This window comes from Anopheles coluzzii, chromosome 3 (assembly GCF_943734685.1).
Source record: "Anopheles coluzzii chromosome 3, AcolN3, whole genome shotgun sequence".
In the NCBI taxonomy this organism is placed as follows: domain Eukaryota; kingdom Metazoa; phylum Arthropoda; class Insecta; order Diptera; family Culicidae; genus Anopheles; species Anopheles coluzzii.
In genome coordinates, this window is record NC_064671.1 from 45,226,128 (window position 1) to 45,253,453 (window position 27,326).

The 27,326-nt window shown below is 40.1% G+C and overlaps 2 protein-coding genes across 17 annotated transcripts in view; both read left to right on the forward strand.

Annotated features, from left to right (window-relative positions):
• LOC120955510 (AF4/FMR2 family member lilli) overlaps nt 1-25,462 on the forward strand; it is a 65,294-nt gene extending 39,832 nt beyond the window's left edge. For 9 of the 12 annotated variants that reach the window (XM_040376433.2, XM_049609498.1, XM_040376436.2 and 6 more), the window contains 13 exons: nt 12,342-12,716; nt 13,070-13,270; nt 13,961-14,207; nt 15,174-15,201; nt 15,291-17,282; nt 17,527-17,785; nt 17,872-19,215; nt 19,301-19,794; nt 19,925-20,005; nt 20,079-20,250; nt 20,400-20,492; nt 20,567-20,672; nt 20,738-25,462. In XM_040376433.2, coding sequence (XP_040232367.2) covers nt 12,342-12,716; nt 13,070-13,270; nt 13,961-14,207; nt 15,174-15,201; nt 15,291-17,282; nt 17,527-17,785; nt 17,872-19,215; nt 19,301-19,794; nt 19,925-20,005; nt 20,079-20,250; nt 20,400-20,492; nt 20,567-20,672; nt 20,738-20,847 — 5,502 coding nt within the window. In that variant the 3' untranslated portion in view covers nt 20,848-25,462. The remainder of the gene's footprint in view (nt 1-12,341; nt 12,717-13,069; nt 13,271-13,960; nt 14,208-15,173; nt 15,202-15,290; nt 17,283-17,526; nt 17,786-17,871; nt 19,216-19,300; nt 19,795-19,924; nt 20,006-20,078; nt 20,251-20,399; nt 20,493-20,566; nt 20,673-20,737) is intronic. The other 3 variants (XM_040376442.2, XM_040376441.2, XM_040376443.2) reach the window with 3 other exon arrangements.
• A 600-nt stretch (nt 25,463-26,062) lies between these two features.
• LOC120955512 (ELAV-like protein 3) overlaps nt 26,063-27,326 on the forward strand; it is a 56,748-nt gene continuing 55,484 nt past the window's right edge. For 4 of the 5 annotated variants that reach the window (XM_040376444.2, XM_040376449.2, XM_040376450.2 and 1 more), the window contains exon 1: nt 26,063-26,178. The gene's annotated coding sequence lies outside the window, so the exon portion shown is untranslated. The remainder of the gene's footprint in view (nt 26,179-27,326) is intronic. The other variant, XM_040376448.2, reaches the window with a different exon arrangement.

Below are 27,326 nucleotides of genomic sequence, written 5' to 3' on the forward strand. Positions count from 1 at the left end.
TTACAGAAGGGTTTGGTTTTGTGGGGAAACTCATTGGATGTTGATATATGCAGAATTGCATCACTTCAAGGTTAAAGTTTTACCATTATGTGCGATGATCGCCTGATGGGCCTGGTTCCCTGACTACTGGTATTACTCTTAGTATTACTATCTTAAAGATGAAATATTAAACCTACTGCAGCTTGCAAAATAAGAACATTTTTTCAAGAAATTATTAATATGCTAGCAGCATTTATTGTGGTACGGTTATTCAGGATATGTGATTATTCTGGTAGGCAACGATAAACATTTAGATGCAGAGAATCGTTGAAAGAAATTACTGTTTTGTGTTAGAGATACCTACGACAAGCCGGGCAAAGTCCTCTCAGTTTGCTGATCCACCTTGCCACGTGCTTCAACGTATTACCCTAAAACAGAAACAAAAAGTTAGATTGAAACAGTGGAAAGTGGACTGGCAGTGTCGGGTTTTAGGTGGGCCGTGTGTGTTATGTTCAGATTTATTACGGAACGATGCTACGTGTCATCTGCAGGACTGTACGGCTCCATATGCTAGTTTATTTTGCCTAAAACTTGGTAACAATTTATCATAAGTTGATGCTGGGAATGAAGGAAGGTGAAAATACTTGCGTATGCATTTTACGGAACACAGTTTGCGATGTAGGAATGAAGAGGCAGAGATAGGAACACACGGTTATGTCTCGTTCAGACGATGCAATATTCATACAAGCGCTTCACCAGCTTACGAATGAGCTTAGTTTTAAATAGGAATATCTGTTCAAGAATATCTGTTGTTTATCAGGTTTTGTAGTTATGCTGTAGTGTAGTAGTGGGTATTTTGGAAAGTGAACGCTTTTGTGAATAAAATATCTCTAAATGTGGTTATTAGAGATGAAGTAAAATTACATATTTGTTTAGTTGCTGTTTAAAAGCAAAACTAAACCAGTTTAAGCGTTTAAGTATTAAGAGCTCTACAGTTGAAGTGCAATATGTAATGTATTTATTTACTAAGAAATTCTTGTAACCAGGACGAATGTCCTAGAACTAGACAACCAACGTAGATCGGAAACTCTCTTGATAGCGCAAACGAACGTACAACTTCGTTTATATTGCCCTCGGCGCCATAACCTCAACCAACGCGGAGAGTCGTTGGTAAAAAATGCTGAAACTGTGGCGCGGAGCAAGGGAAGCAAGGGAAGGAAAATTGAAATTCAATTTTCCATTTCGCTCACGTGCCGGCACACTCGCGCGCGCACATACAACGTTCACCGGTTGGTGCAAAGATAAGGGAAATTGTGTTGGTGTGTCCTTCGGCTGAAGCCCACAAAGAGAGCACAGCACTGTAAACGGTAGTGGTGGTGCAGGAAAGTAGTAGTAGAGCAAAGGATGCAAAGGTGTACGTGACAAAGCATGAACTCTTCCGAAGGCGCGCGGGGCAGTACATTTAACCGCCTGCTTGGATGATTCTTCGGTCCGATGGGAAGGGAAGTGGATGGCAGTGACAAAAAAGGGCGTTTTTGCGTCCTGTAAACCTGTAACCACAACACATAGCATGATAAAAGGGTTCACCCGAAAGTGCGCGGCAATGTACATTTTCCGCTAGGACACTTTTTTCCCTTTGGTTGTACTGTATCGCGAAATGAAAGCGGGAGGGCATCTTTTGCTGGTAATGTGTAAGTAGAAGGGCATGTGCAGTATGTTACCAGGACTAACAAAATCCTGTGGAATGGTTGATGAATCGCGCAAAGCGTGTAATAAATTAAAATTCTATACTTGTTACACTTTTTCGTAAAAACTGAGTATGTAACTAATCTGCGTTTGCAAAAAAGAGTATGAAAAAAAAAAAATCAGTGATGATTTAATTTTTTCCACGTTTCGTGTTAATATTTTATATTATAACATTTAAATTATCTTACTATCTAATTATTAGCTTGGTCTGCGCATAAGCGAAAGTCTCCGCATGAAAATGCCCTGTGCCCTGTTTTCTGACTGAGCGTGGTGTGGTAATTCATTATATTACTTTCCTAAACTTGAAATGTGTGTCACATAGCTGGATGCTACTGTTGAGCAAAAGCGTAGTCCAACTAAATAATAATCACGTGCTAAACTGAAGGCAGTTTTCAGTTGTGTGCATGCACATCCATCCGCATGACTGGAATGAGAGGTAGTTAGTTTGGAGTTTTTCACGTCATTTCATTGCTTGGCAAATGCACAAATCCTACCAAATAAGCGGCCTCGTCCCATTCTCACATCTCTCTTGAAGTTTGATGCTCCGTGAGCTTTCAAGAAAGCTGCGCGACCAACAGATTTGACCAAAAATTATAACAGAGAAAAAATGGCACATACCAAGAACATTTTTCCATTTTCCTTTCTACCGCAAGGATCGTTCAAGAAAAAAGAAGCATCTTGATATTAGTGGGATTCCGCTTCCTCAGCGTTTCAATTGTTGCTATTATTTACGATTGCGTTAGTTGGCTTAAAGGACTGTTTAATATGCTAGAAGACTGTTTAATAAGTTTGATAATAATAGAAAGGATCAGCTGTAGGAGAGTTTCCGTGCAGATTTTTTGTACACAATATTACTACAATAAATGTTCGCCGTATTTGCTATGTGGTGTTATACAAGTAATTTGTTTGTGGGAATGGAAATGCTCTATTATCGTTTGAATTTACGGTACAATTTGAAGAACATTGATTAAATAACCTATTGCTGGATAGCAAACTGTGCTGTTATCTGTGTACAAATCAGTACAAAAAAAGAGACCGCTTACTTGTTGCCCTCAATTTTTTTGTTGTGTTCCGAGCTGCTAAAGAGATATAGTATATATAAATAGATATCCCTTTGCCCTTAATATGTCAGATAGATTTTTTAAAGTAATGTAATTTAATAATTGTATTACTTGCACAGTTAGCATCGCTAATTTACTGTTTTTAATGGTATAGTTGTCGTTGTCGTTTGTCGTATAACAGTTAGCAAAGCAGCGCCTAACCTTTGATATATGTTAAGTTCGTGGTTCGATAAATTAAGTGTTCTGGTGGTCTACTGAACAGAAGCGTCAATTGCTACATTGTCGGTTGGGTATGGATTTTAATTCCGGACCATTCCGGCCAAGACAAAGAATTGACTTTCCTGCGTTGGATAAGATAATTAGTCATCGATGGTCAGTCTATTCAGATTTGCTAGGAATATTGACCAACTGGGGTTGCTGTGCAGAAGAAGAACTAATTAAACCCATAAACACCCCACATCTTGTCGTGGTCTATCAATGTGCGCTCAGAATACATCCATCCATAATGCAAGCTCTCGTTAGCGTCCGTGCTTGATGATTATAATAGTGCATCAAATTACTTCTCCGAAAACGTCGATGCACTACTCTACTACGTAAGAGCAAACGCGACGGATAGTGTAGTAAACGTCGTCGCTGCATATAAATAGCGCACCGCTTCGGATGAAACTGTAATCGATTGCAAATTTATTTATACACGCATTCAACTCCGGTCGTCGGTCTCCCCCTTTTCCTATGCGCACATTCTCCGGCAGGGGTTGGGAAGCAATTCCTTCCCAAACATCACGTGGCAAGGGTGTTGAACCGGAACTATTGGAAAACAGCGGAAACGTGGGCAATTGTCGATGTTAGCTTTTTTTGTGAACGAAAAACATCGTGTGTGTTGCGTGCTCGGTTGATATTTCTTCTTACAAGGTGACCAGTCAGTGATGTAGTTACCGATAGCCTCTAGCGTCTAATCGAACACTTTTGCCTACCGGAAGCATGTCGTTGTTGGTTGACCTGTTAGCAACGCTGTTGTACGATTATGCGAATTAAATTAGCATACGTTTGGTGGTTATTCCGTGCTGTGACCGTTGGTGTTAAGCTACCAGCGTGTCTCCAATGAAAAGCATAAGGAATTGAGTTTGTTGTTTGTTTGAGTTTGAATTTAAAGGGCCGCGATGAAAACTGGCAATTCGTATCTTCGTAACTCTTACTTTCGTCGACTCTGTGATGCACAGGTTTTTCGTTATTGTTTCGATAAACATGTTGCTGTGAAAGAAAAGAGAGAAAAAAACATTCCACGGGTGTTGCTTATTGGTATTGCTTGACGATAATGGCGACAAAGAACACAGCTCACTCACACAACAACGGATTCAGCTGTTCCGCCGTCACACTGTGTATTACAGTTCTCTCCAAGACGAAGGCCTCTCTACAGCTTGAGCTGTATATATAGGTGTCTGCTGTGTGCTGCGTGCTGCTGGTGTGTTCGTTCACTTGAGCTTTGGTTTTGACGTTTTGCTTGCGTCACTTTCGATGGCGTTCTGTGTTTGATTCGGCCGCGATACTCTGGCAGCTAATGATCAAACCAGCAGTTGCGTTGTATTGGTGAACGACCGAGTCTCCAATGGTGGGAGAGCGTTAAAATTCTTACTCCGATTGCCCCAATCGGATGCCTCACGTGGCCCTGCTGGCAGGATTGGTTCGTGCTCTGTGCGCTACGGCAACAATGTCCCAGACGAGCGTTAAATTTTAATGCAAAATAAAGCATTTTGCTAAACGGTAATAAACCGTGGGTGGAAACCTATAACGATGCAAGAATTAAACCGAATGAAGGAACCGTGCTGACACGTTTAGTCCACGTGACGACGGAGGCTGTTTGTTTTTGATCGTCGAAATAATATTTCCTGACAGTTTTGTGTATATCCACGTTAATTGAACATTATTGGGCCACTTTAATTGCTCCCCTCAAAACGTTTGTTCTTCTATTAGTACTATTTACACTACATGCCTCGCTAAGAGTATTGATTTCATTACTCTGCATACCGAAATATTATTTGGCTTTCATTTTGTTTTTGGAAGATAAATCGTCCAACATAACTCAGGGATACGTTCAATTAATCATGGACAGTTCATGAATGGAAGGTAAATCGAGTGTGCTTTTTAGTAGCAAAGCGTGTGTTGATCTTGAAACGTAAAAATGAACTCTATTTCGGTAAGTGAGGCGTAATTGGAGTGGGTTTTATGTTCATGTGGTATGGCTATTAAGTTTGAATTGGCGATATAACTGCAGCTAGGAATATGGATCTTTCTTTCTCCTTTTTGAGCGTACATTTTCAATCGAATCATTGAGTTCACCTTTTTGCAACTTATGAGTCTGCTATGGGTTGCAATTTCAACACGTGAACCATTATAACATCGTTCATCAACATCGAACAACATGGATATTACTTGATTTACGCTTAGTGCGCTTACCGATCACTTATTTAATTTAAACGTATTTGATATGTCATGTTTGATGTTTCTTGGTGGCATATTTTGTTGCTTTTAATTTATCAAGTTGTGACGCATTAAACTTTAAATACCCTCACTTGAGCTTCAGAAAACTTTCGCACACCAGGCAGTGCTTTTGAAAAATACAGGAACAGGTCTGTCACAACTGTTACCAAACAACATAAAAAAAGAAAAAAAAATCGTTTTGATGCCCGTTGGTATGTACAAACAAAAACCAAAAAAACCGTTTTGCTGTCCGTTAGGCTGGCGATGTAAAACGATGATATAATTTAAAGCAACATCTGCCAATGCCACTCACGACAGGTGCAGATTTATTGCATTACCGCAAATGAAGAGATAAGTAAACGAAGTAAAAAAAAGTCATGTTTGAAACAATACAAAAAATAGTAATAAATAAAACAGAACAGGAAGAACATAGGCGAGACAAAAAGAATGATTAATTGGCAGCAAAGTGTATCGTGTTGGTGTGTAATTTTACTGCGTTATGGTTGAATTTGTGATGCTGTCTGTTTTATCCGTCGCAGTATCGTTGTACATGAATGTTAACAACATTAGACGTTGCAGGTTAACCTTGGTGTCATCTGAGTTATTACGTTTTACTTAATTTTTAATGTCAAACCATTCCCTTCGTTTAATCATTTAATGGACAAATTTGATCGACTTGAGTTCACATCTTGTTTGGATCGTATTTCGTGGCTTTGTAGGAGCGGGCTCAATAAATGTGTTGCCATCCCTAGAATTTCATGTGAGCGCCGTACGTTCCCGATACGAACGGATTCAATAATACCAGCCAATAACATGCCCGTCATAGGTTAAAGTCCCGAATGGACCGTGCCGCCGCCATACGTAGGACTGCATGCATGTTAGATAGTAATTGATCACTCATATTTTCATTTCAAAATCATTAGTTGAAGAGTGATCCAAATTTGTCTTTTACGCAATTGACATGAAAACCCAAAGGCAAAGGCAAAGTGCTTAGGCAAAGCTTGTGGTAGTGCGCGGGAAATAATTATGTTTGATTGAATGAAACATGTGTTACGTTAACTGCTATAGAGAGATCGACTTACATACACACTTACACATAAAAAAGTAAAAATCAAGCTCGCAAGGATTCGATAGAAGCACGATTGTTTTTCACTTTGCACTCCAAAGTTCAGCTGCTTTGCTACAAAGTGAGCAAGCATTTGACGTTTTATGTTTCCTGGTAAAAGAATCTCTAGATGTTCATGATTGCACCGAAAACGTGATCCGTACTAACTCGCCCAAACACATTCGCAGATTCAGGACCGGTAAGCTAGTTGAGGTGGTTGATCTGAAGCTGCTGTAATGCTTACTCTCTCCTCCCCCTGGCGATAGTGTACCAGCAGGTGCGATAACCTATGTCGATAAGGAAGAAGGAATACTGCGGTGAGATGGCAGTGTGAGATCACGTGGAGATTACTGTTTTTGCTTACCAAATCAAACACGGACAGTGCAATGTCCTTGGTGCTCTCTAGTGCTCAATGAAAGCCACAATGACACATTGATATATGCTCGCGTTGCATCTTTTCATGGTTGCGCGTGTCTAGTTCGCGTTTGGAATTCCGCTCGCGTACGCTAGACATGAGCGCAGGGTTTCGCTTTTAGTTGCAAGGCGCCTCACTTCACTCTTACATTTTCTTTGATTCTTATTCTTCCGTTGGTACAGGTGAAAAGGGAACTTTTTTGGAACCTGTTCTTTGCACCTCGACAATGTAGCGGGCGGAGATGGTGATTCCGGGAAGCGCACATGATGCTTTCTCAACATGTAGCTAAGAAGTTAGGATCTCTTGGGATTTTGGTTGATTTCCTGAGTGAGAAAGAGGAACTAATATACAGCGTAAAACGCTCACGTACATCACCGTCACCTCACGTGCGAGCTAGAATATTTTCATTTGTGTATGTGTGTGTGTTTTTTTGGTAGCGGTGTGAATGTTGGATGAAATGTCGTTGTTAAGATATTCAACTCCTCTTTTTAAGCTGTCTTATCCTAGTTTAGTAGCGTGTACAAAGTGCAAAAATAAGTCGGACAATGTAAACCAGCAGCTGTATTTCGGTAGAACGTGTTCTGGTTTCGATCTTCAGTGCCAGATGGTAACATTGAACAACTGAACATTTACACAAATTTAGACCCTTTTTTGTTGACAAACTGGGTGCAATATATAGTTGAGGTTTTCAAACATAATTGCAACAGGGAGATAAGTATCATGTCGGAATATGTTCTGCAAGATAAATAAATGGTTACAATTAACTACATGTATCGTAAGAATTCTAATATGTATAATTTTTCTTCATGCCCTCACACAAAATACCCAATAAAAATCGGACATGAAAAAACACTAGCGCACAAATAGTTAGTAGATATATGAGCATTTTTAATGAACATAAATTTATTCATATAAATACAGTCAATTATTCATATTCAAATTAAACTTCCCTTGCTCTAAAATATCGCAAGAAAATCAAATATGAAACAATAACAACGCGTTGAAATTAATTTAATGTAAAGCTGATGGTAAAATGTATGCTGCGGTCCGAGACTGGCGGTAGGAAATGCTGCTTGTTTAACTCCCATCCATGGTTTATAGCAATCAATTTTCAACTTGATTGGTTCAACGGATGGTACACAAACGGACTGCATTTCATACGTGAAGCAGATCATTTGATTTTTATGTCTGTTTCGTGTGCTTTTATCACATTCTACCGAAACCTCCCACACCCAGGATTGCGAGTTTATGCTGGTTCTATTTTACTTTATCGTTTTTTTCTGGTCACATGGGGGATGGTGGATGCAGTGAGTGAGCATGAACATTCAGATAGTTAAATGTAATTGAATGTTTACCATTCTATTTTTTTTATTGATTTTACGTATGTCAACCATGTGTGTATACATTGACTCTTTTTTAATGTCACTTTTATACAGAAGCTCTTTGAAGTTACTATTTTGAAGCACCCGATATGCTGATGAATTTGTGGATTCTCATTATTCGGCTGGCTTGACTTCTATTTGGAGTATGCGTTACTTTCAATTGACATAGTGCGAGTGGCATGTTACAGCTCTTCCGTTTCCCGGAATGTTAAATCACGATAACGAATAATGTGAAGGCAATAATGTACCGTTTTCTATTGCAATAATTCATTCTCGTTTACATGCGCCACACAGATTGAAGAAATATAAAATTACAGAATCATTCTTGTTACAAACCATTAGTTGTAGAGGTGGAGCAGTGGTAATAGTATTTGGCATCATTGCTATTGTGTGGGCAACATGTCGTGTTGTTCTTGTTTGCTATCCATCCATGCTGCTGTTCAATCTGTGTTGTTGATTATTTTGTTTACAAATTGAATGAATTGAAACACCCTCATCTACGCATTTTTCCGTCGCGGAGTGCAAACGTTACAAATGCGTCACTATTGAGAGCTACTGTGGCACTGTATTTACTAACAGAAAAGAAAGCTCGATTATTGCGTAGGTTTTTGTGCATAGAATCTGTTTGTCAAGAAGTTTGACTGGAAAAGGCTATGTTTTAAATTTTTCAGGACATTTTTGGTTTATAATTCTGGATATTCTCAATGCTATTGGATCTTTTTGTATCAGTTTGTTCCACTGTATGCTGTGTTATTCAATTGATTTAACAACATTCAAATTACACTTTACTCAACATTTTATTTGAATTTTATATTCAAGTCTTTCTAGAAAAGGTTCATCGTGCTGTACACATTAGGTTTAGGTTTTTTTAAAGGTTAGGTACATTAGTAAGTTTTTTCTCTAAGATTTAAATATTTTATTCGCGAGCTAATAAAATGTAATTATGATTGATGTGATAACGATAACGATGATAACGATTAATTAAAATACTGTGACGTGAGTACGCTTCGATGTTCATATATTTGTAATAAAAATGTTAACATAAATAACGCAAAGCAAATAATGTCTGAATATAGTGAAAAACACATATAACTTGCAAGTAAATGTTTTGGTTCTAGATGTTCCTTTTTTAGTTAACGATAATAAAGAGGAGCCCTTTGAAAGTCGTAATTATTGTTTTAAATTTTACATTTTATGTGTCATGTTATTTCCAAACGTTTGTATTAGTGTGGATTTCGTTCACTCTACTAGTCCGATGGGTTGGGTAGTTCTTCGTTTGCCCAGCATACACAAACAGGCTTACTTGTGTGCCAGTCACCGATATTAGCAAAGTCACGGTATAGTTTACGCGAATCAAATATTTTGTCGGATCCCTTATGTGTGTGGCGACGCTGATGGGTGATCGAGAAATGGCATTGTATCGATGCTGAAAGAAGCACGTTCCAACCAAACGCGCTATTGGACGACAATGCTTCGCTCTAGGGCAACATTTATGTTTCGTGGACCGGGTGTGAATGTTGTTCCACTGAGGGTTTGCAATTGTAATCTTGCATTCATGTTTCGTTGATACAGTGAGCGCGAATGCCTTACTAGCGGCCACCATCATCTCCCCAGATGGTCGGAAAATTGATTTTAACATAAATCACAAGTTGTCGTATGAGAATGTGTGGTGCGCTGGAGGAAGCAGTACGAGTTCGAATTTGATCGTGTCTCGTTTTTTTGTCTATTCGCCCTGCATGGTTGATTGGGGAGAGATTTATCTTTCCACTCGTTACTGTTTAGCGTGAAATGTAATGCACCAATGACGGTGTAATTTAGCAGACATTTTGATATCGATGTGTAGAAGTTTTTATTTTCTTACGTTTGAAGCAAAATGTGCACGATGCTTTATATTGGAATTTCCTGAACCGAGAACTGTTCATTTGCTTAAGGAGTATTTCATGTTTCATTGACGTACGTATTGAGAGATTTGCCTTCAAAGTACATAGCATAGTGTGTTTTTTGCAACATGTGCGTGTTTTAACATATCCTGACATGTTTAGGAATCTTTTTGCACTATTCAAACATAACCAAATGGCCAACGAGATGCGCGATGTTGTAATGAAGATGGTATTTGAATACTCCATCAATTTATACGACAATAATATTTAAAACTACAATATTTTACACACTTGTAGATCTGTTAAGAGCTCAGCATTTTCATTATAATTAGCCGAGCAAATATTAATTATAAAACATATATATTTACTTAAATTTACCTAGTGTCTATTGAAACATTTACCTAACCAAACTTCATACACACGGTAAATTGTCTGCAATTTCCCTGTACGCATTCACGCGTATGCGTTTGTCAACACGTTGGTAGAACATCCCTTTGAACGGAAACTTCTCAATGACAAGAATAGAACGCCAAAACGGTTAAATATACGGATTATGGCAAAAGCTTTGTGGACGCCACTTTGCACCTTCTGCCAAGCGTAGGTAGTTGTACAGTGATTGCATTATTGTGTAGATTCCGATGAGACTACGTATAGTCAACGGGGGAAGAATGTTCCTAAGAACGATGCATCTGCCGTAAATCAGGCATTTGCTCGAAGCGAAAATTGCAACGCAAACGCGCTCCCTTTAAGTGCGATGTCGTGTTTTGCATGTGAATTTCCGTGTTTCCGATTGCACTTGATGGTGATGGTATCGTCGCATCACATGTTTACACATTCGGCACTTTAAAGATTAGGAACAGATGCGTACTGACTTGAAAATATTGGTGTGTCGAAACGAAAGGATTGCATACAATGTATGCCATACACCATTGAAGCAATAAATAAATAATGCATTTCTACTTTTTACTCCGAAACTAATTGTTGTAGTGAGTATTAGTAATTCGATTTGGCATTCATCAATTAATTAAGCCCCGTATGTATTTCAATACAGTTAGATTCTGTGTTAATTAGTTGTATTTCTGCCGAGAACACCGTGTTGTGAGTCACACGGTGTGACTCTCGATCATAAATGATTGTATCATTATTTTGCCCTTTAAATGTTTCCTGAATAAATGACAGATTACACGTGTATGCAAACTCAAATTAATTAGTCTAGCTATATTTGATTAGTTCAGTAAATTGCCTTTCACGCTGGATGGAATTGAGCGATCTTTATTATATTGTTTTAGACTATTTGCCGTTGATCGTTTTCAGCGAAGTATTATTTCATCTATGTGTAACCCGCAGCCATGCCTCTGTTCCTACACCTAGAGTAAAGGTGAAAGTGTGAGTGTGGGCAGGTATCGATAAAGCACTGATAAGAGACAAGTGTAGTTTTCCGTTGTGCCCTTATACCGTTTCCAGTACAATTGACAAACGCAGTATCGCAACAGAAAATTCAATCATCCGACTTGCGGAAATGTCTGTGACGAGGCAATCTCGCCGAAAGCATGAAATCGAGATGATGTGCCTTAAAACCCGTGGCCCGTGTCGGTCGGGGTAGCAAGGGTGGACGGAGGGGAACGGGACAAGTTAAACCCGATAATCGTTTAATGAAATGAAGCGAGCGCGTAATCATAAAAAATTGAATTGATTTCTCGCTGCATTGATTATTCACAACAACCGTGTTTGTTGTTGCATCCTTGACGTTTCCGTTCATTTGTTATGGGGGAGTGTTCGATGAAGGATAATGAATGGAAAAACGGGCACAAAACATTTCGCTGGCGGGGGTCGAGTGGATTGAAAAGATGCATATTTACCATTGATTATTCAGGAAGACAAGGTTGCAGAATGAAATGGAAAGCAACAGAATGATTTTAATGATGAATGAGTGGTACGAATTGGATACATAATCGTTGCTTTTACTTTGGACTGAAATCTGTAGTAATATTGTTTTTCGTGGTGACAATAAATAATTGTCATTTTATGAACAGTTATACGCGTTTGCATGTTGGTATCGCATTACGCAGAATTAATGTAATGTGGATTTATTTTTATTTATTCCAGTGTAATAACTATCACATTAATTGTTATTCTCTCCTTTTAATGTATTTTGCAATTCAAATATTTCAAGAAACAACAGCATAATCTCATGAAGCAATAATGTAACATCTTTCCTACAACTGCTTCTTGTACGAATGAATGCAGGATAAACAAATTAATAACATTTTCTTCTATTATTGTTTATTTTTGCAGCAAAGTCCATCCGATATGGACATGCACATCGCGAAGCGACTTGGTAACTTCGAGGTAGTTAAGAAACACATCCTGGAACCGTCCACATCGCATCATGTTATCGGAATTGCTCCAACCCCTTCAACGCCATTGCGTTCGTCGAGCGCGATGCCCAGCCTGGTCGCCGGCAGCCACCATCGGTCGCTTCCACCAAAAACCAATAGCAATAGCAGTAGTAGTACCATTAGCAATAGTAATGTCAACTTCGTCAAACCGGCTGACAATCGCTCCGTTTACAATGGACGGCCATCGGGATCGAGCGCAGGATGGAACAATCTACCGGGCCATTATTCGTCCTCTTCTTCATCCTCAGCGGGGTCGTTTAACAAACACGAGGTAAGTCCATATTTTCATTCTATTGTAAAAGAACACTTCAATTTGTAAAAGTTTGCATATGCAGAGATTTATTTTTTACTTATCTTAAAAAAAACAGGAAAGATTCGTATTGTTTATCAATTTCAATTAAAAACTATTTAAATACATAATGTTGGAATGTAATATTATTGTATAATAAATTATCATTATATGAATGACAAGTACAAGTACATCAATACAATCTTACCTGCAATCGAAATTGAGAGTCAAGTAATCATCTTTCTCTTACTCCTTCTCTTTAATTATTTTTTTTCTTCAAATTATTGAACTGCTTTAAAATAAATGCTAATAATGAATTGTATCTTTTATTACAGGCGCACAACTTCTCATCGAAAGGACCGCCTTCATCCGTTCCACCTTCACTGATGAACGGCCGAACCTCGTCAGCAGCGGGAGGAAGTATCGGCAGCAGCAGCGGTGGAACCGGTGGTCCATCCTTTGGCAGTGATAAGTTACCCTCGCAAATGCCCAACGGTCGACTGTCCCAGGTTGCAAACTCAAAAATGCCTAGAGTAGTTAGTTTTCCTTTTTTATGTCTTTTATGTTCACCTACACGAATCCATTTGCACGCACGCACCACAGCAAGTTTGTTGTATACATGGCTGAACGTTAGTTACCACTTAGTAATTAAATTTACTGTAGTTAAAAGATATAATTCTTTATGTTTTGAACATGGATGTATCTGTAACGTACATAGTTATATTGAGATCTTTACTTATTTTTTGTTTGTTGTTCAATCTTTTACTCTGTTTATTGTGTTTATTTACTGTGTGTTGTTTTTAAGTTTCCTTAGTATTGCAACACTGTTCATTGTGTTGTTTATCAGTTTCCTGTATTTAAACAAAATGTCTAGTGCATCGAATTGTAGAATAGATAGTGTTGATCAACTCATATTTCGTAGCATCTCTATGTAACTACCAAGCATGTTGTAATTTGTTTTTTTTTTGCACACTTTCATTCTCCCAGGACGCTAAAGAGTGTTCTATATTTAAAAAAAAATGCTAATCAGTTTTTGCGTTTTTTTTTTATTTCTTCTTGCCTTCTTTTCACGATAATATCGTCAATTTTGATCGTTCGCCTGCTTAATTATTTATCTTCGCGATTCATACTGGTGCCATACATCTTCATACATCCGACACAAAACACACCAATACACGTACTCACAAACACGCGACACAATGCCATTGCCATGACACGAAAAACAGAACTCAAGTGATATTTCAACTCCGCTCAAACAGGGCAGCAACGTGGAGAAGATATTGAACGAGATGAAGATCAACGTCATGACGCCGCTGACGGAAATCGGGGCCACACCGCGCAAGGAGTTGGAATCGAAGTTTAACTTCAACAACCCGAGCGCAAACCCGAGGCACGTTTACGCCACCCTGCCTTCAATGTTGGGGCCGCTGAAACCTTTGGCTGGAGGTGCGGGTGGTACCACGAAATCGTCCCGTAAGTATAACGGTGTGCGAATGTTTCACCTTTGCTTTTGCCGCGGGGAACGACGGACACACTAGCCTGGCAGCTAGGCGTTTGTGTTGCATGGCGAAAGATGAGTCTGACCCACGTGCCGGGTAGTTATCGCGTAGTAATTGAGTTTATGGTTGGTTGGGTGCGTTAGCGCTTTTTATACTGTTCTCTAGAGGCAGCAGTAAATGTACTTTTGTGTTGTTGTTTCCCCCCTTCTTTTAATTCGAATAGGTTGCATTTATCGGGAAAGTTAGATATGCGTTGATGCAGTAATGATTGAGTATGGAATTTCACATTAATCTGCAGAAAAATAGTGATTTGTTGAAGATCATATTAAAGAAATTAACAAATCTGTGCAAAGGCTGTTCAGATGAAATAGGAAAACATAAATATGTTTTTTTTTTTGTAAATTCACTTTTAAATAACTCAAATACTCAAAGTCTCGTAAACGGACTGAGACAACATTGTTGCTGCTGCCTCTCATTACCATGTGAACAAACTATTCATGGACCGGTTGAAACCAGGGAAAATATTTCTACTGGCTACTGTCCTAACGATTCTTTACCGCTGCCATACAAACGCCCATTTAGTAGCGAGCTAGTTTCGTCGGGGAGCTTTGTCAAGCTCTGTCGTAGTGTTGTCCGTCCTTAATCGTTGAATTATTGATTACAAATTTTTAATCGATATTTCTGTTTCTTACTATCCTATCCTTCCCTACCCGCTGTGCTTGATTCGTGTGTCTTCCGACGAATCTTACCATTGCACCATACCGATAATGGTGTCAATGTGTGTCACGACACTGGATTATCCTGGCCGTCTTTGCAACTGTGTGCTGCTGACCCGATGATGGATTGATTGGTGCGCCTGTCTTGTTGTGCCTCTTCCTTACCAACATGACGAACAACGCCACGTATTTGCTGTTTCATTGATCATTGGGCTTTGGTACAGTTTCTGGATTGGCGATGCGTCCACTTAGGTAAGTGTTCTCACCAATTTCTACAATATATTATATATGTTTAGGTAAAGATAGTTATTTCATAATGATTTTGTTAAAATCTTTTATAGCTCAAATATAGTGGACGATAATCCAAACAATGGCTCGGATAGCGACGACGGTGCAGACGGAGAGTCGAAGAAACGCAATTCTAGTGATACCTCATCGAATGAAAGCGCAGACGAATCATCGAGCGAGGACTCTAACATTGGCAATAAATTGGGAGGAACCGTTCCCGTGGCTGGCGGTCCAATGGCTGGAGGAATGAATGGAAATGGTGTCAGTGGAGCAGCAGGAGAAGGAGCGACTGGAGCGGCTGGAACAGGAAATGGAAATGGCAATAGCAGTCCCGTGCGGAGGCCAAGCGATTGGTCACTGCTGAATTTCCTAAAGCAGCCTACCAGCAATAGTCAACAAGTGCCAACAAACGAAAGTGCTCCCCATGTCGGTGGTGGTGCTGTTGGGGATCGCACTAGTGCCCATCACCATCATCAACACCATCACCAAAACTTACACCACACACATGAAGAAAATTCCGTATCATCTCCATTGCGACAGCAGAGATTAAGCGGTTTAAGTGAAGTCGTACAAGGATTCATCGCATCCCCTATTGCGGACGGACGCTCTGCGACGGTTGCACCTGTAAAAAACGAACCTTTGGCGCCGTTGGACGATGACCACCTATCAAACGCGAGCAGTAACGCGAGCAATAGCGAGCTGCCTGCAGGCCAGGGTGTATCTTTGTCCTCCGGTATCAATGCAGGATCCTCATCGTCATCGTACGTAAAGCAGGAACCGTATCCCAGCGAAAACAGTGCCTCGCCACCCGGAATCAAGAGTGAGCAAAAGGATGACGGTGCCGATCGGTTATCGTTGTCTAGTCCTGCGAAAAGTCCGGAGCTGCAACATCACGTCGGTAACTATAGCCTCCACCATCGCCAACAGCAGCACCTGTTTAACGACAGTGTCGAACAGGTAGATGTGATATGTGCCCTACAGGAAGCCAAAGAGTTTAGCCTGATCAAACCCATCTCGAGCATGTCGGATTCCGATTCGGACGATGCAGAGATACCCTCAATGGTCGGTGGCGACCTTGAGCAACAGCACCGTGTAAATCTCCACCACGTTAACACCCATATGTCCCATCAACCGGATGGGGAACCGGTGGCGGCGGGAAATGGTGTAGTGTTAGCATCAGCGACAGCTAACGCTGTCAAAAAGAAGAAGTGGAAACGGAAGCTTATTGCTGGAACCGGCAATGAGCGTGAAACTCGCGATAGTTCAACAAGCAGTAGCGAAGACGAACGATACGGTGCAGCGCGAAGAAGTCGATCACAGTCCTTTGAGAAAGAAAAGACGCATCTGAAACCGCGGGGTCGAGTGCGTAAAGGACACAGTGGCAATACTCATGGTAGTGGTGGTGGTGGAGGTGGTGGTACTACAAGTGCCGCATCCAGTGCTCGTTATTCAGATGCAGACTCTATAACGAGTGGAGGTGGACACCGGTCAAGCAAAACGTCGTCCCATGGGTCAACACCTACCAAAAAAGGTAGCGCCTCGTCGGCTATAAATTCGCTACCATACGCTCACGGTGATACTGGAGCTGCGGGTATTATGAGCCCTCCGATTAGCATTCCGTCAGTTGATGGAATCGTTCTGTCGAAAAAGGCAAACTCCCGCAAACCGCGCTCGTCAAAGATTCTCAGCAGCGAAACAGTGCTTTCCACCGAGAGTAGCTCCTCTTCGTCGGGTTCGTCTGCTGAGGAGGACGGTGTAGCATCGTCAGGAGAGTCTGCGGATTCCAATTCTGGTCACGATCGATCTACACCCGCACCAGCTGATCCCGTTGTGCCAGTGACGAAAACAAAGAAGCATAAATCGAAGAAGAAGCTGGACAAAATGGCACCGGCTGACGTTTTGACGAGCAACATATCAGCGGGCAAGGGAAATGGATCGATCACCAACGATGTTTCTATGAAAAATAGACCCATCAATGGAAGCGGCAGTAGTCGGAGTAACAATAACTATCATCTGCACAATCTTTCATCTGACAGCAATGACGAGTAAGTTTTATATTGACAATGAAACATGTATCAATGGTACAATCCTTCAGTGCTTCAGTGCTGTATGGCTGCAAGCAGTGAAGTAGATTAAATTCATACCTTGTATATTTATTTATTTATTTGATTGAGTATTACGGCCCGGCCGTAAAATTCATACCTGTTCCAAAAAAATTTTTTTTGCTGTGCTGCAGTTCGACAACGATGCAAAATCTTTAAACATATCTGTTTTTTATTGCCATTCCAGGAGGCCTTCTTTAATAACATCGCCCTTCCAAGGCAGTGGTGGAAGGTTAGGAGATGTTGCAACTAGTGGAAACCTTCCCAAGAAACCACATAAACTATCAATCAGTCAGACATCAGTCGATGAGGAAGAATCCCGTGTGCTCAACTCCAACGGAAACAAGACTGTCGACGACGACGATGACGACGACGATGATGATGATGACGATCGCTCTGATTCTCACAGCGATAGTGATAGCGATACTCCAACCAAAAAAGAAAAGGTACTTACTCTCAAATCACGTTAGCATTATGATCACAGATTAATTAACTTTTTTTATTGATGCTGCATTTTATTTTCCATCTTCAGAAACAAAATAAAAACAAGAAAGCGGCTCTCTTTGCTCGGGTGTTTATCAACACAGCTGCTGCCAGTGGTGGCAAGGGAAAGGGCGGCAAAGGAAAGGGCGGAAAAGGCAAGGGTCAAGTTTACATTGACCACGTTGATGAGCTGAATCTGGCGAAAAGCAATGGAGCATCGACGACACCAAACGCTAACAATCAAGCTGGAACAGCAGCCACCGAGATGCGGCGATCGGCACATCAGCACCTCACCGTACCAGGACTGGTGGAAACTTCTCCCAGGCCACCTTCTGCCATAGGAGAGAGTCGACCCAGCAGTCAGGGAACGGCAGGGTTAGCGGCGGCCGTCTCACCTACACTGGACAAGATGCTCTATTCACATACCAGTGGTGCCTTAAGCAACAACAATGTTTCGCTCGTTTGTCGGATCGATCTAAGTCGTTTGTTAAAAATTCCACCGCCACCACCACAGAACCGGCCCCAGTCTGGACTGCGGTCACACGATAACTACAACGCACACCGCAGTGCCTCTTCCGCGCGACAGAAGAGCAAAAGCCCTTACGATCAGCTGCACGGTAAGCGGCGGCGAAGTTCGGTGGGCCAGCAAGACCACCACGATCGCAGTGGCAGCTCAGTGCACAGTTCCTCCTCGACACCCAGGCTACTGGATGATCGTGTGTCGTATGGTGGAAGCGTTCCCAATCGACTACTGGCGGGTGAATCATCGCCAGTGCTAGAAAATGGAACTATTGGATCCTCCGAGCGACACAGAAGCAATTCCATCAACAGTGACCACAGTGGTGCCGCTCAGAAGGCGCGAGATTATCGCGCAGGACTGGATGCTTCTTACGGAAATAATTCTCCTTCGTTGCACCATCGGCATCATCCTCAAACCACCTACACTAACCATCATCAACATCTTGCCAGTCAATCCGACGCCGGGCCAAAAGGCGTCGAAAGTGACAAGTACGACGAAAAATTGTTAACAAAATCCGAAAAACTAGGCTACGACGAACAGCGTTTGAAGGAGGACAAGACAACTTCCCTACTTTACGGCAGCAACCGTGGCAGCGGTGGTGGAAAATACTCCAACTATGGGGGAGTGATAAAGCAGGAGAGCAGTACGCCAGCAGCTCAATCGTTGATTAAACAGGAGTACAATAGGGACGATTTGTTGACGGATAATAAGCTGGGAAAGCCGACCATGGGACCTACGTTGACAAATGGTACAACAGGAGATGGAGATACGGGAGGCAGTGGACGAATGCGAAAGCGTTCCGTCAGCTCGGGGAGTAACAATACGTACAAGGAGAAGCGCCGGAAAAAGGATAAAACATCCGCCAACTTACAGGTGATCGTCTTGTGCATAACGCTTATTTGAAGGAATCATTGTTATTGATGTTTTTTTTTTCTTCCGTCCGTTACCCCATTTCCAGACTGATCAACTTGACCAACTACCACCAACCAATCACGATCGGTTAGATGAAAGCTCATCGGGAGCAAGTTCAGGTCGTTCAGCGATAGCAATTGAGAGAAACGGACAACAGCATCACAGCAGCACCAATGTTCAAGGGCAACAGCAGCAACAACATCTGACGGTCGGTGCTAATGGGTTTGATTCGGGCATTGCGCCCGTAACAGGCGGTGATATTGGACCACCAGCAGAGGTCCCGGTGCAAATCAAAAAGGTGTATGTGTCGTACTTCGAACGCAACGAGGAAGTACCGGAAATACGGGACCAAAGCCGATTTCTCTCGGAAGCAAAGCGGTTGAAGCACGCGGCCGATCGGGAGGGAGACCATTTAGCACAAGCAATGCTGTACCTGGAAGCCGTGCTGTTTTTCCTGCTCACTGGCGACACGATGGAGCGAGACCCGATTACCGAGAAAGCTGCCTTTACGATGTACAAAGATACGCTTTGTTTGATTAAGTGAGTGTGACAGAATGTAGGATGACGGGTCGTTGTTCGTCCTTACTGACCGTTTTTATCGCATGAACATCCTGAAAGAATTGTAAATGCAGGACGACAACTAACCTTACACTTTTTTTGTCCTCTTTAGGTTCATTTCGTCTAAATTTCGTAGTCAACTGCAAAATCAAACGATGCAGGGTAACATCCACACAAAGGTGGCGATTCTCAGGTAAGAGAATGTCTGCAAATTAGATGAATGGAATTTAACTGATCACACTGCTTGTGCGATTTTTTCTTCTTAGTTTGCGTTGTCAATCATTGATCTATCTCAAGTTATACAAGATGCGCCGAATGGACATGAAAGAAACGGGCAAGACAATCGGCGAATTTAATCACAAAACCAGCACAGTACCGGCGGAGCTAGCTAATGGTAATACTCCGTCTCCACTGTCGCCCACGTCGGTTGGTTCGCAGGTATGTCTATCTATAATTGCAATTTAGTATTTAAGTAATAAAATATATAAAATAAAACAATTTGTTAACAATACAATAGCCCCGAATTCTAAGAAGAAATAAGAAAAAACTGAATTCACGAATATTTATAATTTGTTTCGTTATTGCAGAGCTCTGGTTACAGTTCTGGACAAAACAACCACGTTGGATCAATGCCACCGATGAATTCTTCTCCTGCTCAATGCATTATAATGCCAATAAATGTAAGTTCGAATGGCAGCAATAAATATACAGCATGGCAGTGACGGTATTTTTCACTGCATTTGAATTATTTTAGGTCCATGCAGCGTATCAAAAGCAAACTACGTTGTTTACTCATCTTTCCACTTGTCTCGATCTTTGGGAGCAAGCGGATAGCTTAGTGTCACGCGGGAACCATGTCGGTAAGTGGGGCTGATGGGAAGAGGCTGTAGAGATGTTGCGTTTGCTAATGATCCTTTTGTTTTAGAATTTTTCATCGAACTAGATCACGAAAACGGGCCCATGACGCTGCACAGTTCCCTGTACAATGTCGTAAAGTATGTACAAGCTGGGATTCAGAAGCTTCGGCGCATGTAACATTGGGTCATGCTGGTAGAACCGGTGCAGAAGCAGCTAGAACCGTTCTAGCCAGTTAGAGAACTTTCTTATTATGACAATAATGACCAACGACGAGCAGACGGAAAGGCTGAAGAATATGGAAGGCCGTACGAGACGGACGCAAAAGCCTCTGCTTGAACAAATATCTTTTCACACTCTTAAGTCTGTCCACAGCATCGCTTTCTGTCAATATAAGATGACAGATATATTGGACCAGTACCGTTCTGTGTATTATCACGTGAACTACATAGTATCCAAAAGCAATCCATATGGCGCAAATCATAACTTCCACAATTTCCAGAGCTATGTTGTCAATGGTGTTTGTTGCGTTACATGATGCTCAAAGTGACATGACGAACGTAAATTCAGCTACATGTCATACCATGGAGCGTTTCTTCAGTCATGTAAACGATTGCAATGTACCAACAAATGGTTAAAATGAGAACATAAGTTGGCCGAACACTAGAATCCAGCCGAATGCTGGTGGGAATGGCAAAATCAGCATACGAAAACAATCAACAACAGCAGCAGCAGCAGCAGCAACAACAGCTTCGTGATCTTTGGTGAACCAAAATGGCTCAACTGTACGCTTTTGTTATTTTCACAGCCGTAGAGGCAACTAAGTAATCGTATTTGTTATACATGGACCACACTAGAGAGGGAGAAAGAGAGGGCGGTATAATAGAATAATTTATATGTTTGTTTGCTTTGTCGTTAAACATACGCAGAATGATGAATTAAGTTATTGAGAGCAACTGCAACACTGTGTAAAATTATCAAGCTAAGAGATGATAAAAGGTAAATAGTTTTATTTTGTTGTGGATTATTGTTTTGAAAAGGTGTCTGCCATTATTTTTTTTTACAAACTTTAGTCGTTTTACTGCGATAGGCCAATTGCAGGATCTTACCACAATTTTTCATAAAACCATCAGCTAAATGGCGCTGAATTAGATTGTGCTTCATAGTGGACTGATAAGAGAAGCAGTTTTTGTCTCTTAAGGCCGCGTATTTCGTGCTTAAATTTGTCTGAGGCGTTTGAATCGTTTATCGTTCTTAGTAAGAGATGCATTGTTTTGGTCGGGCAAAGCCAGACGCGAACAGTGTTGGGAACAGTTTACTCTCATCGATATCAGCAACCATTTCCTATCCTTCTTAAGGAATAATCAAAGACACTACTATTGAACCATCGATGATCCCGTTCCTAGCAATTGTAAAACATGTAATTGTAGCATGGGCCAAGGCTGCGCGGAGGCAAGCAAAACGCATAATTTTCTTTTATATACACGGTAAAAAGAAGTATCCACACAAACAGCTACATTTAGTCAAGGGGTACATAACATGGTGGAACATTATGAATAAGGCTATTTTATATGTTGTTTATAGAGTTTTTAATTATTTACATGCTTAATGCTCACGTAATAGAAGGATCACACACACACACACACACACACACACACACACGAAAGACTTATCAAAGAGACATATAAATGGCAAGACTTTTAGTAAAGCACAGAAAGAGAGCACTTGAAGTTTGTTACGAAACTTAGGAGAAGCAACAACAAGAAAGGAGTTTAAATATGAATAGGAACCGAAAGAAGGATACACAAAAGTAATGCAACAGTAGTTTAATTTATTAAATGAAAATACTGTGCAGCAATAGTAACAGCTCTAAAGCGAAGGACAATGATCCGTCTGCATGAAAGATAATTTAGAAAATTTTTAGTCAAAACCATACTCTACTGCTAGTTTCGCCATACACTTGTGTTATCTACCTTGTTCTACACACGTAGTCGAGTAAAAAGTTGGGTTTGGTAAGTCGTTAACAAAAGTTTGCTAGCAATACTAGTTAAATAACGTCACGGAATGTGGAGTGTGACAACAGGTGGTGCCGCAAAGAACAGCAATGCTTTTTTTCTCAAGTCTAAACGTCACAATTATATTATCAAATACAATTATGTTTTATATGCTTCTCTTTAAACTGTAAGTGTACAACACTTTGCTACCGTTAATTAATACACTCTCACTTTTGTACAATTCTTCACGACATTTTCATTGTTTGGCAGGTTGTGTCTGAGGACCAGGAACAAAGGGAATATGGTTTTCTCATACATGTGGAGATTAAGTCAATCGAAACGTAACATTTGATTCGCAACACTAGAAGTGTTGCTGGAACCATTACCATTGTCAAGGAAAGTCTGCATGAACCTGGATGGATAATAAACTTATTTAATTCTTTTGTGCGACTACAGTAACCAATAGCTAAACAGTTGATAGTTATTATTAGGCATACAATCAACTCCAAAGATGATAGCAAAAGTAACTTGAAATAGCTCAATAATCCTACATTCAGATGTCCTACCTAATTATTCTTTGCAATGACGAGTGTTGCCACGGGATTATAGTTCACGTTTGGGAACGAATCTACAATTTGTTCATGCCACAAGAGATCGTTACAAATGCAGTAAGCTACCATTTGGCATTCGGACCAGCCCGTTTATAGATTGCCTTTTTTAAATGTAAAAACCCCTTTTTATTGCATGGCAACAACGCAAAATAAGCGTTATTGAAAGGTGTTTCTGACGAAGCGGATTAACTATTTCTTTTACCATGTTATCACATTCAAAATTGAGCATGCGTTTTTAGCGAGAATCAAATGATTTCACATCAATAGTACTCCTCTACTTCGGTTCTTACCCTAGATGAATGAGTGTAATTGGTCATGGTTGAATTGAGAGGGTTGCTGCACCTAATGGAAACGTATACTAAACCGGGTAGTAAGAAGCATCAAATTAGAAATCACGTTCTAGCCCGTGCATGACTATGTGAAATGTTTTCACATTTCACAAATCATACATTTAACTTTGGTGTTTTACTAAACCCTTAATTTAGTTGCGATTCAATGTGGTATCAATCGTCCCGCAATTCATAACGTGTCCCTGCAATGAACATTCACACAATTGTAAGTTTTGCCTGCTTTTGTATGTGTCACAATAAAAGAAATCTCGTGTAATAGAAAAGTGGAAGGAACCAGCAAGAATTCATGCTATTCATGTAACTTACTATTGGTAAAGAGATGTCCTCTAGAGGAGATAGAATGAGAATGTATTGTGGGTAGGCAGAAGTGTGAGAAACCACACAACAACAACCAAAAGAAACACCTATATTCACAAAGTGCAACTCAACTCAAAGCAAAAGCAACAACTATTGATAATTTAAGCGACGAATGGTAAACAAACTGGTAACAGGAAAGCTGCGGGCGACTTTGCACCAAACTCTTCTCAAAGAGCAACAAACTGAAAGCATTACTAAACTAAAAGACTATAATATTGTACGAAACCACAACACACGAACCACTTAAACCCGATCACGAAGAGCAATGGTAATTAGGGCCGGAAGATGATCTAGAAGATGATTTCACATTTGATGCGCATTATTTTTAAAAAGGTGCGTAAGACAAGGGTGTGGAGCGAGTGCAAAACTAACTAATACACCACAAATGTAACAGCATTAAACGTTGAGGGACGGATACGTTGAAAGTGCAACAAAACTATAGATGAAATGGTCGTGACAGAATTCAAGCATCTATACATATAACAGCCGGTATGAATCAAAGTCCGATTTAACGGTAAATGAACCGGTCGACTCAACAAGCAACATAAAGTTAAATGAAACCGAAGCTTAAAGTGTATTGTGAGATATTATATAAATACTATACATCTATATATATACATACGTACACATCGATATATATATAAAGCTATATATTGTATACAGAGTAGAGTTGATCATGCTGTGGGAGACACAATTGAAATATAGAGATATAAGACATCATAGGGAATCAACGAGGTATGAAGAAGAAAGAAAATAAATAGAAAACGCAGGGGGGGAAATTGAAGAACAAAACTTAACAGATGTATCGGAAAGAAGAGATTAGAGAAAACATCTGCATTTTAAAGCAGCTGACGCAATTGGGCAGAAACTAAAGCAACACACACGGATCACGAACGAATAGATTGAAGAGAAGTAAAGCTCGATTTTAAGCAAACGAAGGAACAGCACATAAAGCAACAACAATTGACTTAGAGTTACTATGTAAAATAAACACACAAACACACAACCTAGCAGCAATGAAACGAAACGTGTAGCAAACGTGTAGTAAGTTAAACTATATTAATAAGGAAACTCAACAAGAAGCAAGCAAGACAAACAAACAACTAATGGAACACTACAGCCTCTCAACAGTGGGCGGCAACATCTTGGTGTTACACAATAAGTAAAAAAACTCCTTATTTTTTGTTTCATTTGGAGTATTATTATTATTATTGCAAATGCTGTGCAATGCAATGCAAAAAAACGATAAACTAATGAAAAGAGACGATACGGGGGTGGGGAGTTTATTTATGGTGATAGACAGAAGGCACACAAAGGATGATGTGACCAAAAAATTAAGGGAAGAGAATCGCGCTTGCAGGTTGCCCTTTGGGATTAACGGCCGCAGGACTGTATAAAAAAAAACTGAAACAGAAACACAAATTCGTAACAGAGTAGAATTGTAAATAAATTCTATATACACAGTACTAGTATATACCATTAACATTGCTATTATTATTAATATTATTATTAAATTAAAAATGATTGAAGTTATGTAGAACTTTTAGAATAAAAAAATCAGAAAAATGATCAATAACTGAAAGTAAGCGTGTTGTGCAAATTGCATTAATGTCGTCCGTTTTCGAAGCAAAAGCAGTCAATACCGGTAAGTATTGCATTTTTTATCGATGATAGCACACAATGATGGCTAAAGGATCGAAGAATGAAACTAAAACTAAAAACTATGCATAATGTTTCTCAGAGTTTCGACAATTTCATGAACACAAGCCTATGGAACGTTTCGATTAATTTTGACGATTTTGACGAATTAAGTTGATAATAAATAATTCATTTTCAGCAGGTTTATTTAAATTAAAAGTTTCAATTATAACATTGTTACAACCATTTTAAATTAATGGCTGTGTTAGTTTTAAATTGTACATTGTTGCGAATTAAAATTATGCGAAAAACCGCCTTTTCAAGCAAATTTCAAAAGAGAACCTTACAACAGTCACCGACAGTATCAGCGACAGGACGGGGCAAACATAGCAATGTTTTGTTCTACGGGCAACAGATAGCTGTCAAAACAAAGTGGAATAAAATACGAAAGAGGTTAGAAAGGTGCATGTTGTTCATCGACTTGCTTCCAGCTCGGTTTGGTTTGGTTGATGTTTTGTTACCGTTCTAATTCCCTGTTTGTGCGCTTTGTCTATGATTGAGGTACGTATGCAGAAATATCAATCTTTGAAATGGAATAATATTCCATACTACCGCCGTTTGCCAATCCGTACTGCACTTGGTTGTTGACAGTGAAGTTTTTCCCCATCGCCCGCGTTCCATTGGTAGTGTTGGTGTGGTGCGTAAGAAATTGTACATGTATATATTGATGTGAGTGAGTGTGTGTGGGTGCGGGCATTAAATTCGATCAATGATTTAAAAAATAAATGATCTTTGCAAAATAAATGTACAAAAGCGCGTTTAAGAAACTGTTATTAAACGATACACAGCGTTTAAATAAGTTCTTTAACAGTATTTTAAAGTATTTTCTTTCGTACGTATTCCAAATGTGGTTTATTTAATCGCACACGAACATCGGACACAACGGCTAGTTTAAATCGACAGCTTAAAATTTGAATAGCTACAATAATATAAAAAAAATATGTGTCCTTTAAAATATTGAATAGTTGTGATTACAGTGGAGTGACGCTTAGGCCCGTGTCTGTGCTCCATCGGATGCGATTTTATCGGAAGGCCTGTCAAAATTTTATATGGGATTTGACAGATAACGTCGGACGTGCGATTTCGTCGTACGACGGAATCAAAAATTTTTGATTTCGTCGGACGCCACATCCGATTTTATCTGTCAAACTAAATGTGTGGTGTTTTGTAGGAACAATCTCAACTTAATTTTTCATAATCGTTATATTATTAAAATCATCCAAATAATCGCAATATTATACGAAAAAGCGTTTGACAGCACGTGCGATAAAATCGCATGCGATGGAGCACAGACACGGGCCTTATGCGGGTACCTTTATACCGGCTGTCCGTTTATCCGTGCTGTTGAGAAATGACAGTTCAATACAAAGGTGAAATTGTGTGCTGGATTGTGTGTGTGGATATTTGAAAAAAAAAGGTTATCAGAGCACATTGTCAGAACAAAAAACACTATATTTCATGGCTCATTTCAAATATTCCGATTGGAAAATAACGAGGTTAATGAAAATTGGCTATGTTTTACGAAAACGTAATAAAAATTAAAAAAACACAAAAAAACAGGAATTTGTCATAAATATATACTCTGACTCATTATTCGTGTTATATGAGTATCTGGGCGAGGTCGAGTCACGATAAGCCCGAATAAACGG